The sequence below is a fragment of the Pecten maximus genome, unplaced genomic scaffold, assembly GCF_902652985.1.
Source record: "Pecten maximus unplaced genomic scaffold, xPecMax1.1, whole genome shotgun sequence".
Lineage (NCBI taxonomy): Eukaryota > Metazoa > Mollusca > Bivalvia > Pectinida > Pectinidae > Pecten > Pecten maximus.
This window is the reverse complement of record NW_022979548.1, coordinates 32,243-52,564: the sequence shown is the minus strand read 5'-3', so window position 1 is coordinate 52,564 and position 20,322 is coordinate 32,243. Positions and strand designations below refer to the sequence as shown.

Sequence of the window (20,322 nt, the reverse complement as noted above, 5' to 3'; positions counted from 1 at the left end):
GAAAAGACGAATTGAAACGAATGCTGATGAAAACCGACGTCGCCGCAATATCTCACCTGACAAGAATGAGTCACCCTTCAAGAGATCCAGAGTTGATCATTCATGGAGACCCACGCCTGCTCCACGGAAGAGCTTACTCCGTTCAACGGACAAACCGATACCAGCCCCTCGCCGACCGACACCAGCCCCTCGCCGACCGACACCAGCCCCTCGCCGACCGATACCAGCCCCTCGCCGACCGACACCAGCCCCTCGCCGACCGATACCAGCCCCTCGCCGACCGACACCAGCCCCTCGACTGTCCTTACAAACCGGAACGAGCAGAAACGCAAATCGGGTAACAGATGAGTATAGTGAAGGTAAAAAAGGGTTCAAATGTAAGCATTGCAAGAAATCTCTCCCAAACAGACGCCAGTTGTATTTACATAGACAGCTGGTACATGGACAACATGGAGGATCAGCAGCGCTACAGCCAGCACCATGGGGAGATGAGCGCCCACCTTGGTTAGACGGACACGACATGGAGCTGGAACGAGTTTATCGTGCCAATGAACGTTTCATTTTAGTCCCCGACAACCCCGACAGCGTTCGTGCAACATTCAACGTTCCGTTGAACGACAATCCCGACCTATCCCAGATACTAGAGAGGGTACGGCAGATTTATAGTCAACAGGAGCACGCTTTCCGTATCAACTTTATGTTTGGATTAGTTCTACGACACACGGAGACAAACGACCTCAGGTACTTCATTCCCGACCAAAACGAAACTCTATTTCCTCAACCCATTCTCATCAACGACGGACGCGACATCGACGGAAAACTGCGACGGAGACTGGACGGACTTGATCTCGGAGAGCACCTCAGACAATTCAGACCTGACAGTAAGTGGAAGCTGTATTTCATTACAAATATGAAGATTGTGATATACAAATCCAACTATCTGTTAGGGGCAGGTGTTGAGGAGCTCCCGGACTATGTACATAACAACCCCAATATTTGTAGCCTGACTAAAAATTCCAACGGACGACCATACAATGACAACCTCTGTGCCTTTAGATGTTTGGCGTTATTTCGAGGACAGCGGACACAACTGGAACGAACGACAAAGTCCCTGTATCGACAATGGGCAACATACATATCAGAGAGAGAGATTGGGGATCTTACTCACGTGACACCAGAGTCATACGCCGGCGTCAACTTTTCAGAGATGGACGACTTCGAGAAATGTTTTGAGACGAACATAAACATATACACATTGGACAAGGACGGAACCGCGACACCAGTACGGCGAACCATGTCAAGGTATGGAAATACGATGTACGTTAATTTGTTTGGGCATCACCTGTCGTACATAAGCAACGCAAAAGCCTATGCTAAAAAATACCAGTGTCGCAACTGTGAGCGATTTTTTACTACAGCATGGCAATGTGTTCGACACGAGAAGTCCTGTGACAAGCAGACGTCATCTAAGTATCCTGGGGGATTCCACTCTTCACGAACAACCATTTTTGATCAGCTTGACGAATTTGGTATCGTGGTACCCCAGGAGGATCGTTTCTACCCATGGTTCGCTGTATATGACTTTGAAGCTCTACTTCAACAGACAGACGAAACCGACTCGGGTAAACTCCAATGGACAATGGAGCACGTACCAATTTCAGTTAGTGTGTGCAGCAACGTATTGGGGTTTGAGGAAGCAGTATGTTTAGCCAATCCGGATACAGGGGAACTGGTATTTGACATGATCGAACGGCTGGAAAAAATTCAGGAAACAGCACAAGCCTTAGCCACCGAGAAATGGAAATACGTTTTTGAAGAAATAGACGAGCAGCTTAACCAGTGGAATGAATACGACGGACTGGCCGGCAAGATGATGTTGAACGCGTTCACCAAGTTGAAAAAGTCCATGGAGCAGTACTGTAGTCAACTGATTGTGCTAGGCTTCAACTCCGCGCGCTACGACCTAAATCTCATCAAAAAACATATCGCGAAACATCTACGAATGGACGAGAAGGAAACAGCCGGTTTCACGGTAAAAAAGCAAAATAGCTACCTATGTATAAGCAATGCCCTACTAAAAGTTTTGGATATTTCTCAATTTCTGTCTCCAGGTACATCCTATTCAAAATTTCTGAAAGCGTACGACGTGCACGAGACCAAGGGATTCTTTCCTTACGAGTACTTGACGACGACGACTGACAAACTGGACGAAACAGCCCTACCACCGCATTCGGAATTTTACAGTAAACTGAAAGGAAAAAACATCAGTGAAGAGGAATATGCCTATTGCCAACGTATCTGGGAGGAGGAAAAGATGCAAACCCTGCAAGATTTCTTGGTATGGTATAATAATTTAGACGTAGGTCCATTTGTAAAAGCCGTAGAAAAACTACAACACTTTTATTTTGACAGGAAAATCGACATTTTTAAGGTGGCAATGTCAGTTCCAGGCGTGGCGAGACAAATGCTGTTCCGAGCAAGTCGTGATGCTGGTGCTAGTTTTTCGCTGTTTGGAGAGTCGGATAAAGATCTTTATAGCACCATAAAGAATAACGTGGTAGGTGGCCCCTCCATTATCTTTAACCGATACTCAGCAGCTGGAGAAACCTGCATCAGGAACAAACCCGACAAGCCATGCGGAAGGGTATTGGGGTACGATGCCAACGCTCTTTATCTATGGGCGCTGGATCAACCTATGCCTACCAGCACATTTGTTCGTCGAAGAAGGGAGAACAATTTTCATCCTGAAGCCCGAGACAGATACATGTCAGCTTATTATTGGATGGACTGGCTGACACGGACGACTGGACGGAGAATTGACCATAAACTGAACTGTGGCAACGAAAAACGCATAGGAGCCTTCCCTGTAGATGGATACTGCACAGAGACTAACACAGTGTTCCAGGTAATTGTGTTTGTACGAACTAGTCTGATTTGTTGTTCTCTATAGTATTGTACTTATTATAATCTTTTTTTTTTATTTAGTTTCAGGGATGTTACCACCATGGACATGAATGTCATTTGACGAGACATGTAAAGGACCGGGAAGGACAAAGAAAAAAATTCGAAAAGACGACAAACACCACCACATTTTTGTTAGAAAAGGGATTCACCGTGACGGAGATATGGGAATGTCAATACCGCAATCTGGTTAGAGACTGCGAAGGCCTTAGGGAACTAATAAACGAAAGAAAACCAAAATTCTTTCGATCCCATAAAGGTAACTTTATAGTTGATACATCAACATTTTTTTTTCTTTCTTTTATGTGTATGTTATAGTTTTTTTTTTTTTTTATTTGAATTTTTTTTTTTTTTTAAGGCCCGGTGACTGAGAGCCAGATATTGAGAGCCGTGAAAGAGGAGAATCTATTCGGCATGGTGGAATGTGATATCAGAGTTCCTAACCAATGGGCGACTGGTTTTGAACGGGAACTTTCCCCATACGAGTATTTTTCAGAAATGGCACCAATATTTTGCAACACGGACATTCCATTCTCTGCCATTGGTGAACATATGAAAGAACATGTACGACGGAACAAATTATCGGACAAACCCCGGAGACTTTTAATCGGTGGAATGGCAGCACGCAAAATGTTGATTGCTACCCCACTTTTAAAATGGTATATCGAACATGGAATGCAAGTCGATCATATATATCAAGTAAGTAGTTGCTAATTATTTGAACTCATTATGTCACTAGCGCGCTTATATACCGTTTGCTTCATGTCAGGTATCTAAACTCTTATTAATTTATGTATATATTTTTTTTAGGTGGTGGAGTATACTCCAATGGCGTGCTTTAGAGAGTTTGTGACGGACGTGACGGACGCTAGGCGACGAGGAGACGACGACAAAATGTCAGCGGTCATTGCCAACACCATGAAGCTGATAGGAAATTCTGCCTACGGTGGACTGATTATGGATAAGAGCAAGCACACCAACATTAAATATGTTCGCGGGGAAACCAATGCCTGCAACGCCATCAATGACCCGCGATTTAAAGACTTACACCAACTGGACGAGGACATTTTTGAGGTAGAGAATGCCAAACGCACAATTACTTACGACCTACCTATACAGCTAGGTTACTTCATTTTACAGTACGCAAAGCTTCGCATGTTGGAGTATTACTACGACTTCATGGACGTCTTCGTTGACCGTAGCGATTTTGCGTACTGCGAAATGGATACAGACAGTGCGTATATGGCCATCTCTGGGAAAAGACTGGAAGACATCATTAAAGCGGACAAACGACAACTTTATGACAACGGGCTATACGGTTTTTGCCATGTTAGGGACGTAAATGCTGACAATCGCGTGCACTGGTTCCCACGGAAATGCTGTAATGACCACGAAAAGCGTGACAAGAGGACACCAGGACTTTTCAAATTAGAGTACGAAGGTGACCGTATCGTTAGTTTGTCATCTAAAACGTACTGTGTGACTAAAGACGACGACATCAAATTTTCTGCCAAAGGAATTCAAAGAAAAACTATAGAGGATAATTCAAATGCATTTAGAGTGTACGAGGATGTGCTGAAAACGAAAGAGACCAAATCCGCAGTGAACATCGGTTTCCGGGCACGAAACAACACTGTTTTTACCTACCAGCAGGAAAAACAGGGTTTTACGTACTTTTATTGTAAGCGAGAAGTGCTTAGTAATGGGATTGATACAAAAGTGCTCGACCTAGTGCTGTGCCCGGAAAAGAAAGATCCGACGGATGTAAGGATGGCGGATATTTTGTGTGAGTTATTGAACGAATGAATGGACTGAGTGAGGACTTGTGTACGCGCACAATTGTATTGAATGTGTGTGCTTATCTTGGAGGGGCCTCCTGTGGCAGTGTGCGTGCGTGCTTGTGTGTGTGTGTGTGTGTGTGTGTGTGTGTGTGCGTGTGTGTGTGCGTGCGTGCGTGCTTGCATGCGAGTGTGTGCGTGCGTGTGTAAGAAAACAGGAGTGCGAGTGTATACGTATGTTTTGGTGTGTATGTTTTTTAGCGTGTGTAAATCTTGTTCATTTATATTTATGTGTATAATAAAATCAATTGCTTCTAAAAAATACCATCTTTGCCAGGTCTTCTGTGGAATCTTTCTTCATTCGCTCGTATTTGTCGTAAGGAACGAGAACCATTTTCCTTGTAAATTTCATGATAACAGTGCTAAAATCGAATTACGTACGAGAACGAGAATTTCAGCAATCATACGATAGTGTTTTTTCACAATGATAGAACGGGTTTTTGCAGATTTATTTGAACGAGTAAGTTCTTTCAGTACTTTCTCACCTTTTCCCACTTTGTGACGTATAATCTTCTTGAGCTGAATAGTGCCAATTATAACATTGTGTATGATTTCTACTATCGCCGCAAGTTGGTCCACATTTGCCGTATACAATAACCCGAATCTTTGCTCAGGCTTGGTCCGTTTATCGAGGAGTAAGCTAAGGTAATAAGATACCTTTTTAAGTGTACTGCTCATGGTACTTCTTTCCAGCTTAACGTTTCATTCAAAACTGGAACATTCAAAGTTAATGATGGTTTTTATAAGGGAAGGTAAATGTAACATTCCTCATCGGGAAAAATACCCGTCCTAAGACGATATTGTTCCTCTGTGTGTGGCAAGAGGTCAATTATCAGATAGCCGTACGGCTTAGACATACAGTCAGTGTACGCTTCTGTTACAGCCTTAGATTTACCCGGGAATACTTGCCTTCCCAAACACTGTACCTGGGAAGCATCTCTAGGATTGCGTAGCAATACCATATAATGCGTGTTTAAATTGATTGTACGCATACCTCGAAAGTACATGTTCTGATTGATGTAAATGATGGTGAGTTTTCGATGATGAGCACCCTGTGTAAATAGAAGCTCGACATCGAGATTTTTTGCAACTTGACTCATAAGGTCGTCTAGAATTATCACATTATGTCGACCATTTGCTGTAATCTCGGATATGTCAGATTCCGATGGTAGTCCCTGATTAAATTTCACGAAGGGTAATTTGACTTCCATTTCCCCGAAGAGAGATTGATGAATACTGTAGCAATACAACACATTGACAGGTGGATCAGATTCAAACATTTGATTTAGATTTTGTAATAATATGTAAACAAACGTAGTTTTTCCTGAACCCGTAGTCCCGGAAATGGCTATGGTTGAGCATAGTAAAAAGGGGAACATGTTGCTTGATCGACCTTCAATCTGTTAATGCTCTATACTCTTTAGTTGATATATATATATACATATAAGGCAAAGATGGTATTTTTTAGAAACAATTGATTTTATTATACACATAAATATAAATGAACAAGATTTACACACGCTAAAAAACATACACACCAAAACATACGTATACACTCGCACTCCCGTTTTCTTACACACGCACGCACACACTCGCATGCAAGCACGCACGCACACACACACACACACACACACACACACACACACACACAAGCACGCACGCACACTGCCACAGGGGGCCCCTCCAAGATAAGCACACACATTCAATACAATTGTGCGCGTACACAAGTTCTCACTCAGTCCATTCATTCGTTCAATAACTCACACAAAATATCCGCCATCCTTACATCCGTCGGATCTTTCTTTTCCGGGCACAGCACTAGGTCGAGCACTTTTGTATCAATCCCATTACTAAGCACTTCTCGCTTACAATAAAAGTACGTAAAACCCTGTTTTTCCTGCTGGTAGGTAAAAACAGTGTTGTTTCGTGCCCGGAAACCGATGTTCACTGCGGATTTGGTCTCTTTCGTTTTCAGCACATCCTCGTACACTCTAAATGCATTTGAATTATCCTCTATAGTTTTTCTTTGAATTCCTTTGGCAGAAAATTTGATGTCGTCGTCTTTAGTCACACAGTACGTTTTAGATGACAAACTAACGATACGGTCACCTTCGTACTCTAATTTGAAAAGTCCTGGTGTCCTCTTGTCACGCTTTTCGTGGTCATTACAGCATTTCCGTGGGAACCAGTGCACGCGATTGTCAGCATTTACGTCCCTAACATGGCAAAAACCGTATAGCCCGTTGTCATAAAGTTGTCGTTTGTCCGCTTTAATGATGTCTTCCAGTCTTTTCCCAGAGATGGCCATATACGCACTGTCTGTATCCATTTCGCAGTACGCAAAATCGCTACGGTCAACGAAGACGTCCATGAAGTCGTAGTAATACTCCAACATGCGAAGCTTTGCGTACTGTAAAATGAAGTAACCTAGCTGTATAGGTAGGTCGTAAGTAATTGTGCGTTTGGCATTCTCTACCTCAAAAATGTCCTCGTCCAGTTGGTGTAAGTCTTTAAATCGCGGGTCATTGATGGCGTTGCAGGCATTGGTTTCCCCGCGAACATATTTAATGTTGGTGTGCTTGCTCTTATCCATAATCAGTCCACCGTAGGCAGAATTTCCTATCAGCTTCATGGTGTTGGCAATGACCGCTGACATTTTGTCGTCGTCTCCTCGTCGCCTAGCGTCCGTCACGTCCGTCACAAACTCTCTAAAGCACGCCATTGGAGTATACTCCACCACCTAAAAAAAAATATACATAAATTAATAAGAGTTTAGATACCTGACATGAAGCAAACGGTATATAAGCGCGCTAGTGACATAATGAGTTCAAATAATTAGCAACTATTTACTTGATATATATGATCGACTTGCATTCCATGTTCGATATACCATTTTAAAATAGGGGTAGCAATCAACATTTTGCGTGCTGCCATTCCACCGATTAAAAGTCTCCGGGGTTTGTCCGATAATTTGTTCCGTCGTACATGTTCTTTCATATGTTCACCAATGGCAGAGAATGGAATGTCCGTGTTGCAAAATATTGGTGCCATTTCTGAAAAATACTCGTATGGGGAAAGTTCCCGTTCAAAACCAGTCGCCCATTGGTTAGGAACTCTGATATCACATTCCACCATGCCGAATAGATTCTCCTCTTTCACGGCTCTCAATATCTGGCTCTCAGTCACCGGGCCTTAAAAAAAAAAAAAAATTCAAATAAAAAAAAAAAAAAACTATAACATACACATAAAAGAAAGAAAAAAAAATGTTGATGGATCAACTATAAAGTTACCTTTATGGGAACGAAAGAATTTTGGTTTTCTTTCGTTTATTAGTTCCCTAAGGCCTTCGCAGTCTCTAACCAGATTGCGGTATTGACATTCCCATATCTCCGTCACGGTGAATCCCTTTTCTAACAAAAATGTGGTGGTGTTTGTCGTCTTTTCGAATTTTTTTCTTTGTCCTTCCCGGTCCTTTACATGTCTCGTCAAATGACATTCATGTCCATGGTGGTAACATCCCTGAAACTAAATAAAAAAAAAAGATTATAATAAGTACAATACTATAGAGAACAACAAATCAGACTAGTTCGTACAAACACAATTACCTGGAACACTGTGTTAGTCTCTGTGCAGTATCCATCTACAGGAAGGCTCCTATGCGTTTTTCGTTGCCACAGTTCAGTTTATGGTCAATTCTCCGTCCAGTCGTCCGTGTCAGCCAGTCCATCCAATAATAAGCTGACATGTATCTGTCTCGGGCTTCAGGATGAAAATTGTTCTCCCTTCTTCGACGAACAAATGTGCTGGTAGGCATAGGTTGATCCAGCGCCCATAGATAAAGAGCGTTGGCATCGTACCCCAATACCCTTCCGCATGGCTTGTCGGGTTTGTTCCTGATGCAGGTTTCTCCAGCTGCTGAGTATCGGTTAAAGATAATGGAGGGGCCACCTACCACGTTATTCTTTATGGTGCTATAAAGATCTTTATCCGACTCTCCAAACAGCGAAAAACTAGCACCAGCATCACGACTTGCTCGGAACAGCATTTGTCTCGCCACGCCTGGAACTGACATTGCCACCTTAAAAATGTCGATTTTCCTGTCAAAATAAAAGTGTTGTAGTTTTTCTACGGCTTTTACAAATGGACCTACGTCTAAATTATTATACCATACCAAGAAATCTTGCAGGGTTTGCATCTTTTCCTCCTCCCAGATACGTTGGCAATAGGCATATTCCTCTTCACTGATGTTTTTTCCTTTCAGTTTACTGTAAAATTCCGAATGCGGTGGTAGGGCTGTTTCGTCCAGTTTGTCAGTCGTCGTCGTCAAGTACTCGTAAGGAAAGAATCCCTTGGTCTCGTGCACGTCGTACGCTTTCAGAAATTTTGAATAGGATGTACCTGGAGACAGAAATTGAGAAATATCCAAAACTTTTAGTAGGGCATTGCTTATACATAGGTAGCTATTTTGCTTTTTTACCGTGAAACCGGCTGTTTCCTTCTCGTCCATTCGTAGATGTTTCGCGATATGTTTTTTGATGAGATTTAGGTCGTAGCGCGCGGAGTTGAAGCCTAGCACAATCAGTTGACTACAGTACTGCTCCATGGACTTTTTCAACTTGGTGAACGCGTTCAACATCATCTTGCCGGCCAGTCCGTCGTATTCATTCCACTGGTTAAGCTGCTCGTCTATTTCTTCAAAAACGTATTTCCATTTCTCGGTGGCTAAGGCTTGTGCTGTTTCCTGAATTTTTTCCAGCCGTTCGATCATGTCAAATACCAGTTCCCCTGTATCCGGATTGGCTAAACATACTGCTTCCTCAAACCCCAATACGTTGCTGCACACACTAACTGAAATTGGTACGTGCTCCATTGTCCATTGGAGTTTACCCGAGTCGGTTTCGTCTGTCTGTTGAAGTAGAGCTTCAAAGTCATATACAGCGAACCATGGGTAGAAACGATCCTCCTGGGGTACCACGATACCAAATTCGTCAAGCTGATCAAAAATGGTTGTTCGTGAAGAGTGGAATCCCCCAGGATACTTAGATGACGTCTGCTTGTCACAGGACTTCTCGTGTCGAACACATTGCCATGCTGTAGTAAAAAATCGCTCACAGTTGCGACACTGGTATTTTTTAGCATAGGCTTTTGCGTTGCTTATGTACGACAGGTGATGCCCAAACAAATTAACGTACATCGTATTTCCATACCTTGACATGGTTCGCCGTACTGGTGTCGCGGTTCCGTCCTTGTCCAATGTGTATATGTTTATGTTCGTCTCAAAACATTTCTCGAAGTCGTCCATCTCTGAAAAGTTGACGCCGGCGTATGACTCTGGTGTCACGTGAGTAAGATCCCCAATCTCTCTCTCTGATATGTATGTTGCCCATTGTCGATACAGGGACTTTGTCGTTCGTTCCAGTTGTGTCCGCTGTCCTCGAAATAACGCCAAACATCTAAAGGCACAGAGGTTGTCATTGTATGGTCGTCCGTTGGAATTTTTAGTCAGGCTACAAATATTGGGGTTGTTATGTACATAGTCCGGGAGCTCCTCAACACCTGCCCCTAACAGATAGTTGGATTTGTATATCACAATCTTCATATTTGTAATGAAATACAGCTTCCACTTACTGTCAGGTCTGAATTGTCTGAGGTGCTCTCCGAGATCAAGTCCGTCCAGTCTCCGTCGCAGTTTTCCGTCGATGTCGCGTCCGTCGTTGATGAGAATGGGTTGAGGAAATAGAGTTTCGTTTTGGTCGGGAATGAAGTACCTGAGGTCGTTTGTCTCCGTGTGTCGTAGAACTAATCCAAACATAAAGTTGATACGGAAAGCGTGCTCCTGTTGACTATAAATCTGCCGTACCCTCTCTAGTATCTGGGATAGGTCGGGATTGTCGTTCAACGGAACGTTGAATGTTGCACGAACGCTGTCGGGGTTGTCGGGGGCTAAAATGAAACGTTCATTGGCACGATAAACTCGTTCCAGCTCCATGTCGTGTCCGTCTAACCAAGGTGGGCGCTCATCTCCCCATGGTGCTGGCTGTAGCGCTGCTGATCCTCCATGTTGTCCATGTACCAGCTGTCTATGTAAATACAACTGGCGTCTGTTTGGGAGAGATTTCTTGCAATGCTTACATTTGAACCCTTTTTTACCTTCACTATACTCATCTGTTACCCGATTTGCGTTTCTGCTCGTTCCGGTTTGTAAGGACAGTCGAGGGGCTGGTGTCGGTCGGCGAGGGGCTGGTATCGGTCGGCGAGGGGCTGGTGTCGGTCGGCGAGGGGCTGGTGTCGGTCGGCGAGGGGCTGGTATCGGTTTGTCCGTTGAACGGAGTAAGCTCTTCCGTGGAGCAGGCGTGGGTCTCCATGAATGATCAACTCTGGATCTCTTGAAGGGTGACTCATTCTTGTCAGGTGAGATATTGCGGCGACGTCGGTTTTCATCAGCATTCGTTTCAATTCGTCTTTTCTTTGATGACGACTCCTTAAAAAATAAATCAGTGGTACAAAATGTAACGCATTAAAATTAACAATTACTATTGTATATATATATAATATTGAGTGTGATTTAAAAAATCACTATTCTGGATTGGTCTGTTAAGCAATATAAAGTGGTTTATGCTTACCATTGTGGAATTGTGACATGTTTTTTCGTGTCGTACTCTACTGTTGCTATATGCAAAATCTTTATTGCAAACAGAGCATGGATATTTTCTTTTTCTATGAACACTGTCCACATATATATATAATATAGGGAACAAAATTACCTTGCATTGGTTTCCATTAAGATGTATGTCGACATAGTTCCATTTGGAAAAGTATCCGCAGGACAACGGAGTAGACTTAATGATAAGTCGCGCCAGGTTTGGTAGAGCTGCAGGGTCCAGTTCAAATGACTCGATGTGTCGGAAGGTGATTTCCTTCACCATTGGCATTGTAGGGGCATGGTGTATCTCTACATCGTTCAATCTCTCACAGTCCACTTTGCCATTCCCATAATCTTTACAGCCTTTACGGAACACACTACTGCTAAGTGTAAAACTGAAGAGAAATATCAAAATTATCATCGTCAGCGCCATCTTTTCCCCTTCAACTCTTGTTCGTTATCACATCATTTTTTACTGATGTTTTTTCCTTTATTTCATCGTTTTAAAAATATTTCCACTGCACAACCTTCTCTACCCTCCAAGTCACATTAGTCCTATCGAACATTCCACTTCATCCCCATCAAAGGATGACGCCGCATCGGTCACCGAGAGGGATGAGGGTGTTACGTAACAAACCTTTGATATCATTTCTATGTCCGAAAATTGGGAAAAGGGGGTGTGGCTAAGTGAGAAAAAAGGGGCGTGGTAAGTTGAGTCACGTTGGTGTCTATCATCCATTCAAATCAAAGTTTCTCAACATGTTCCAACTCGTATCTAACATATATATATATCAGAACATTGTAATTGTTTTATCTTATTCAAGACAAAAAAAACCCATCATGGCAAACGTACTACCAAGATTGAAGGAAGTCAACAGGGGCGGGGAAATGAATACGTTTCATATCATCTTAAAGTCAGCTCTCGACTACTTAAAAGAAAATGGACAGGGCGAGTATCAGCTTCGTGATGTCGAGTTTTATTATAGAGGAGAGAGACTAGATATGACATCCCCAGCTGCATCGAGGAGGTTATTGAATGTAATAACCCCTGTTAAAGCCGGAAGAGTCGCCACCTCCGACATGGTATTAGATTATGGATTCCAACCGTACGAGGAAATAGAAGAAGAATTCACCGGTCTACTTGAGCTGATCATGGGGATGTTTTATTACATCAGAAAACGACGAGTAGCCATAAAGAAGGTCACCATCAAGATAGAACCCCATAAGCGATGCTGGATGTCTAATTGTTTAGGCGTCACAACACAAAATTTAGACAACGGGACAGCAGAAATCATCATCAATAGGCACTGCATGATGAACAAGAAGATGGTATACACTGTCCTAGTTCACGAATTCAGCCATTATCTGGCTGGATTAGGACATGGGCACAACGAACGATTCCATCACATCTGCATGTCCCTGACGTCTCTAGGACAAGCTGTGTATCCAGACTCCATGACGGAAGCCCCTGTGTCAACCAAATTTTTCCTTGAAATATGAGGAAAGATTTTTCTGTCGAAAAAATACAACGGCCCTTTTAAGGGCCAACCACATCTCTCAAAAAGCTCCAGAATCACCTCGAATTTTACGCATTCTTAACCATATGGTTAAAAAAAAAAAAAATAATAAAGTTTGTTTGTTTTTCAGTTCCATGTTTTGATAGGTTTGTAACGATAAAAAAAAAATATATATATATATATACGCTTATATACAATACCTCCCGTCATACGAGTCTTCTCCCTTTATTACACGCCTCTAAGGTGAAGTCGAGCGTTAATAACTAGTATGTTGATTAAAATTGTTATATTTATACAGATTGATATATAGATGTATAGTTTTAATACAATGTCATGAAATAGCGCAGTTTAAAAAAATATATATATATATATATACGCTTATATACAATACCTCCCGTCATACGAGTCTTTCATCGTAATTAGTTGATAAAATATCGTGTATGCAGTTTACAAAAATATCTAATTAATGAGAATATATTTTCATTTAATCACTTACATTCATACGAGTCTTCTCCCTTTCTTACACGCCTCTAAGGTGAAGTCGAGCGTTAAATACAGGTAAGGTCCACGTCGCGGGTATCAACTAATCGCCGCTGGCGTTTACCTGTTACGACTGATCGATTAGAATGATAGGTACTGTTCATAACGCGTATATGTAAAACTTAATATCGTTACATTTTGAAATATACGTTATTATAGGACAACATTAGAACGTCGTATCTATTGGAGGCGGATACAAGTATTGTTCATACACCATTTATCATGGTAGTTATAAACTGTTATTGGTAAGAACCATTACCTCTACTTAATTTTTTATTTTTTTTGGACATCGCGCGCGCTTTACGGGATTATAACTTTCATATCCCAAACATTATGTTCATAACGCTACCATAACCACGGGATTAACTTTCAAACATTATGTTCATAACGCTACCATAACCCATATCGCTTTTATAGGATTAATGCTTAATCTTAAGGCCCAAATTTCATATCCCAAACATTATGTTCATAACGCTACCATAACCACGGGATTAACTTTCAAACATTATGTTCATAACGCTACCATAACCCATATCGCTTTTATAGGATTAATGCTTAATCTTAAGGCCCAAATTTCATATCCCAAACATTATGTTCATAACGCTACCATAACCACGGGATTAACTTTCATACCTCAAACATTATGTTCATAACGCAACCATAACCCATATCGCTTTTATAGGATTAATGCTTAATCTTAAGGTTCTTAAGACCCTCTGGATTAAGGCCCTTTATGTATTGCTCATGAGGCCCATTATGTTCATACATCTTGAGTTATGAACTAAACGAAAAACAACATCCTATACTACTCATGGATCATTTCTGTGGATGGGTGGTGTAAAATTCATATTAAACATGTCAGTTTTACTTTATTTCATATGGTATTGATTGAGTACATACATGTAATCCGTTCACGAAGTACAGCACGCCAATGGACCATGACGATCTATTTTGATAGTGTGGGAATCACTGGGGTCGCGTGATATTTTACCTGTATTTTTAGCCCAGGCTATCGCTGTACGTAGCCTAGGTCAGGATAGGCGCAAAACGACCATACCTCTTTACATGCATTCACAGAGAAACTATTCACATCTGTTCACCCGGAGTTCATATGCAGGAACATTTGATAGCTTAAAACCAATCCTATTTATGTAGTCAAATGCACCCGAGCATTCCACGAGATAACTTCAGCTGTCGCGTGACTCTTCACTAGTCAGCCAAAATGGCGGTTATGTCTACTGTAACTAAACCAACGACCGTTCGCAGTTTCATATTCATTTGTAAGTCGCTAGAATACGCAAGAAATATGACCAGAAATTGAAGGCAAGTTGTAACAAACTACATTGTCGTTTTTCGTGAGGATTTTATTAAATAAGGTTATTATTTGTTGTTTGAAAAGAATCTAATGATTATGATCCGTGACTGATGTACTGGCGGTGTGAAAAACTAGATATGTCTCGTCGGACAACGCGACCACAATTTTCTATCAGAGTTAAAATGTGTTACTTAAGGGGTCATAAAATAGATGTTTGATAGGCCTTATTAATAACTTATAGTATAAATAAAATTTAAAAATCTTCGGCTGTGTACATCTTGGATTTTATCTTTAGTTGTAGTTACAACATGTTCTGTTAATAGACCGATTTGTCGCTCAGTTGATTCTTTTTTCAAAGTTTACAAGCAGCTTTACTGATTCAGGAGTATATCAATAATCTTTCACAAGCATTAAAGAAATGGGGAAAGAACTATACTCAGCTATTGTAAAGTTGTCAGCTGATATATATATGTTATACATGTTTTCTTGAATATATATAGAATAGGAATACCAGGGCCAGATTAAGACATTTCATTCGATACAAATGTAACTGTCTGACTATAAAATCCAATTTTAAATTTCTCATAATATGACCTCAGACCCTGAGTTTCTCAGGGTCTTTGGCCCTTTGATGTTTTCTAGTATTTTTCTGTTTTCTAGAATGTTATTCTGTTTTCTAGTGTTATTCTGTTTTCTAGTGTTATTCTGTTCCTAGTGTTATTTTGTTTTCTAGTGTTATTTTGTTCCTAGTGTTATTATATTTTCTAGTGTTATTCTATTTTCTAGTATTATTCTATTTTCTAGTATTATTCTAATTTCTAATGTCATTCTGTTTTCTAGTGGTATTATATTTTCTAGTGTTAGTGTTTTCTAGTGTTATTATGTTTTCTAGTATTATTCTGATTTCTAGTGTCATTCTGTTTGCTAGGGTTATTCTGTTTTCTAGTGTTATTCTGTTTTCTAGTGTATCTGTTTTCTAGTGTTATTATATTTTCTAGTGTTATTCTGTTTTCTAGTGTCATTCTGATTGCTTGTCGTAACCAACGAAGCATATCTCATTACCTCACCACGTAATATGTTTATAATATTGAAATAAAAGTAGATATGCAACAGTAAAAGAATAAAAAAAACTAGAGGCACCGAAGTAATGATATTCAGTCTGTTGTTCTACACTTTACATTGTTCAAATCATTTTTGTACGGGACTATACTTAAATACTTATGCTATGATACATTTTGAAATAAAATGCTACACCAACGTCAGTTTATACAAAAATATAGCAAATGCTACCCACGAAATATATCTCATAAGCTAATGAACAAAATGAATATCGTCTTAAAGTGATCTGTTGTTAGACCGAAAATTATATCAAATTTAGCGATGAAGTACGATTTCTTCGGGATAAGATTAATGATTTATTCACTCTAAATCATAATTATGAAAAAGAAACTCACAATTTTGAGAGTTGTAACAGTTTAAAGCATGCATGTATTTTGTAAACCTAAGTCTTCCTTGTTTTCAATCGATGATAATTACTCTTTGTCGGAGATGTGGCCCCTCAAATCTTTGTATTATGGTCTACTAGAATCAAAGTACGGAGCTGCTATAATGTTGTATACCATTTCAGATGGACTACCTGATTGTTGCAGCGTACATTTCAAGTCACCTGTCCGGGCTGTCGTCTGCAAGTCATTCCTCAGGATGTAGAGAAGAATACAACTTCCTTAAACCTTATTCACAACAACGTAAAAATCCTGCTTAAACAGTCCTTTATAGATATGCCACAATTAGAACATATTGTATTGTCCTTTAACAGTTGTCAGTCATTTCGACTGGCACCTTTCATCACCTGGTCAACCTGACGTACCTCGACCTATCACATAATCACCTTGATGGCCTTCATTCGAAGCATCCGCCTTCAATCCCCGAAATAACCTCAAGACTCTTATCATGTATAGTAACAACTTCCATTTAAGGAAGGTATATCCAGAACCAACGTTATTGTCTCTATCAGAAATTGAAACACTTTATATTGATATATTCGACGGGTTGAATTTTGGAGAGGCATTTTTGAATTTAAACAAAATGAAAGCATTGTCGTTCCACCAAAGAGGAGAGCTGTCGATAAGAAACACATCATTTCAACGATTGGAGAGTATGGATATTCATAAATCAAGTCCTTTCTTTAAAACAGAAAAGTTAGAAAGCAATGAATTGCATCCATTTCGAAACGTATCTAAGTTGTGTTTGACATCACGCCGATACCGAGACGTTCATGATGTTCTGCCCCTTCTCCATGGATTACGAGGAAGAACAATGGAATCAATTGAAATTCTTCATAACTATGTTCGTAATGATAATACAGTTCACTTAGAAAATTCAGACATCCGTTTCTTTAGCGCTATTTGCATTAGAAAACTTAACCTTTCTAACAATGCAATTGGAAGTATTAGTATAGAAGCCGTGTTTTCATGGACCAGTCGAGGCTGTATAGAGTATTTAGATTTGTCGAGAAACTCTTTTCCATCACCACAAGTCTTTTTCATTCTGATATTATTTCCCTCGATACAATATTTTGATTGTTCATATAAAACGTCAACATTCATGCGAAAAAGAAGAACCTTTTAATATCGAAAGATTTGTCTTCCAGACAGTCTCATTTATCTTAACCTTAGACATTTTAAATTTACAACTGACTTCGGACGTCTCGGCTTTATTGACAAAAATCTGAAGATTTTAGACATCAGCTATCAGGAAACTCCCTTTACATGGTGGAATCGCTTTAACGGTTTAAGTCACCTAACAGAGTTCGATATGTCTGGAATTGATTGTTCATTTCCTCATCCTGAAATGTTTGCTGCCATGTTAAATCTGACAAAACTAACGGCCAGAGAGTGTCTACTAGGCTACAGTGGATTTGTTTATAACACACTTTTTGAAGGGTTGACACGTCTTAATACTATCGACCTTTCGTCAAACAAAATAAGGTATCTGAACTCGAGCACCTTTAAAGACCAGTCAAATTCGATGAAAATGTTGCTTCTCGCTGACAATTCAATTGAAAGCCTTCCGATTGAAAGTCTGGTTCGCCTGAATGTATTAGAATTGCTCGATATTAGAAGTAACCTTATTGTAAAGCTGCCACGACAGGGTTAGGGGGGAAAGACGAATACAATTCCATATAACTGTATATTCTTTACTGCCGTAGATAGCCGTAAACAACTACAAAAATACAAAAGGGCAAATCAGCATATTTACACTATGTGAACTATGTGGACGAATTGACTGACGGACAACTCGACCAAATACCGACAATAACATTGATCGATAGTTACAGCTTTGCTTTAGATTTGACTCTATATAAACCAATTGCGTACTCAATAGTAATTTCCAACCACAATTCTATCAGACTTATGAAATGACAAGACATATTTAGCATAATACGGTTCGTGATGAGTACGTAGGTAAGTATGTTTACATTCTAAAATACGCTAGCATGCACACATAGAAATACGGGAAAAGCCTACACTGTTGTGGCATAGTAAGGTGTTTGGAGCGTCCCGGACGCTAGATGGGAGAAGTGACATGTATGGAACGTCCCAGACGTTGATAGGTCACTTGGTTAGACGAGGAAAGTCAGCTCCTCGTGAGACATCTCTGTCTGACATCTTGAACGTTTCTTTAACGTTTCTGAGGCACGACTAAACACCGGACCGGAAAGTTTCCGGAAAGTCACTAAGTCGCTTGGTCGGGTAACACTTATTGCTTCTTTCACCTATCCAGAAATTACTCTTCTTGAAAATTATAGATGGGTGTCAGAGAAGTTTAGAATAAAACTTGCAGGAAATCCAGTCGTGTGTGACTGTAAAAACTTGGACTTCCTATCTTGGATAGGCACGACACAGGTTATATATGACAAAGATGATCTCGTGTGTATAAACAGCCACATGAAAATTGTCGAGATGCTTGAAACATTTCACGATTTTAGAATTGACTGTACATCTCAGTTTTTGCTGATCTTTTCCATCAGCCTTGCAGTGATTTTCCTGGTGTTGAGAATCATGTTCCGATTGGCTTGGCGATACAGCGTGAATTTACGCTTTTGGTGCCGACATCAAGTAGAACACGAGACGCTGCCATATGATATCTTCATTTCTTACTGCAGAGAAGATTGTCGATGGATACGGAAATCATTTACTACATGGCTAGAACGACATGATATCAGATATATCGCTGAAGATAAATCTTTTGTTACGGGACTAGATATTTGTGATAATATTATGAGAACGATTGATGATTCGTATCAAACTGTATTTGTAGTAAGCTGTACATTCCTTGAATACAAATGGCAAACATTCGCTATGAAAGTACATGTAGATACTCATTTCGTGAAGGAAGAGAACATATGAATATCATTATCCTATTAGATGATATGCAGCGGAGCGAATTCCCAAAACTTATCCGAGAAAACTGGGACACCATAGGCCCTTTACAATGGCCAGATGAGCATAACACAGATAAAACAAGACTCTGTACAGCAAGGAAGCTATTCTGGGAAAAGTTGTTGAAACGAATTCGGAAAGGAAATAAACGACCAGCTTCATCTATAAATCCCGAGTCACCAGTATAGACGTTTGCATATTACATTGTCACTTGTATCTTCAATAGAAATACTAACCAACATTATTCGTGTGTGAAGTTATAACAATATAAAAGTGTTCCGAATTTGTTAGTGCTGAAAATAAGAAGAAGTGGGCAAGAGGCTGGCTAGGAGTGATTTAAATGAACACGTACATGGGTCTTGGACACCAATTTAAATTGATCTAAGGCCTGTTAATAACATACGTATAAGTGGTATTGATGTCTGTTTAGCAACTTTTTTGTTTACATGTATTTCAATCTTCAATTTTCTTAGAAAGAGTTTACGCGAAATCAATACAAATAATATAGGTAAACTGTAAATGTTTAGTCTATGTAAGATTTTCTGGTAAAGCAACTCACACACCATTTCTATTTCAAACAGATACATTTGACTAAAACGTAATTTTATGATATTATAAAATTCATACTGGATGGAAAAAGAAACACAATTAGAAAATGTCTGGTTTGCAGGAAACGATAATATGTTATAGGATGTAATACTAGTGTAACATTTAAACCCCGATGATTTTATTACATGAGATATTGTACATTCATAGTGTACTACAACGATATTAGAGCTGTGCCATGACTACCAAGTAAATGGGTACTATGCAGAGATGATGTCCTTAAATTCTGTTATAGAATCTGGCATTCGGGAAGTTTACAGCTTTACCTACACCATTGTTGATAGTTTGTGATGACGTCAGGGTGTCCTTAGATTTTGGTATACAATCTAACATTCAGGAAGTATACGTCATTAACTACACAATTGTTGATAGGTTCCCAGTGGACACAAAACGTTCGGAGAACGTCCGGAAAACGTCCTATTCAGGTCACAACGTCCGGGACTTTCCTACAACGTTGTGA

General features: G+C 40.2%; 3 protein-coding genes across 3 annotated transcripts; 2 read left to right on the top strand and 1 right to left on the bottom strand.

Annotated features, from left to right (window-relative positions):
• Positions 1-250: 250 nt before the first annotated feature.
• LOC117318893 lies at positions 251-3,328 on the top strand (the record flags this gene model as incomplete). The annotated part of the gene is given in 3 exon segments (XM_033873820.1): positions 251-2,905; positions 2,986-3,231; positions 3,320-3,328. Coding segments are annotated over 3 exon segments (2,910 nt in total), but the record flags the coding sequence as incomplete, so codon positions are not given.
• Positions 3,306-4,868, top strand: LOC117318890. Its single transcript, XM_033873817.1, has 2 exons — positions 3,306-3,660; positions 3,772-4,868. The coding sequence occupies exons 1-2, from the start codon at positions 3,376-3,378 to the stop codon at positions 4,765-4,767; spliced, it is 1,281 nt and encodes a 426-aa protein (XP_033729708.1). The 5' UTR covers positions 3,306-3,375; the 3' UTR covers positions 4,768-4,868.
• Positions 4,869-6,250: 1,382 nt separating this feature from the next.
• On the bottom strand, positions 6,251-8,439 carry LOC117318889. Its single transcript, XM_033873816.1, has 4 exons — positions 8,405-8,439; positions 8,090-8,324; positions 7,650-7,990; positions 6,251-7,539 (listed from the first exon to the last, which is right to left on the bottom strand). Exons 3-4 carry the CDS (start codon positions 7,932-7,934, stop codon positions 6,544-6,546), a joined length of 1,281 nt encoding a protein of 426 aa, XP_033729707.1. The 5' UTR covers positions 7,935-7,990; positions 8,090-8,324; positions 8,405-8,439; the 3' UTR covers positions 6,251-6,543.
• Between the last annotated feature and the right edge of the window lie 11,883 nt (positions 8,440-20,322).

Coding starts and splice junctions, on each gene's coding strand:
- LOC117318889 (XM_033873816.1), bottom strand. CDS start 7,934: ATGGTGGAATGTGATATCAGAGTTCCTAACCAATGGGCGACTGGTTTT. Junction 7,540..7,649: donor AAGTCGATCATATATATCAA/GTAAATAGTTGC, acceptor ATTTTTTTTTAG/GTGGTGGAGTATACTCCAAT.
- LOC117318890 (XM_033873817.1), top strand. CDS start 3,376: ATGGTGGAATGTGATATCAGAGTTCCTAACCAATGGGCGACTGGTTTT. Junction 3,661..3,771: donor AAGTCGATCATATATATCAA/GTAAGTAGTTGC, acceptor TATTTTTTTTAG/GTGGTGGAGTATACTCCAAT.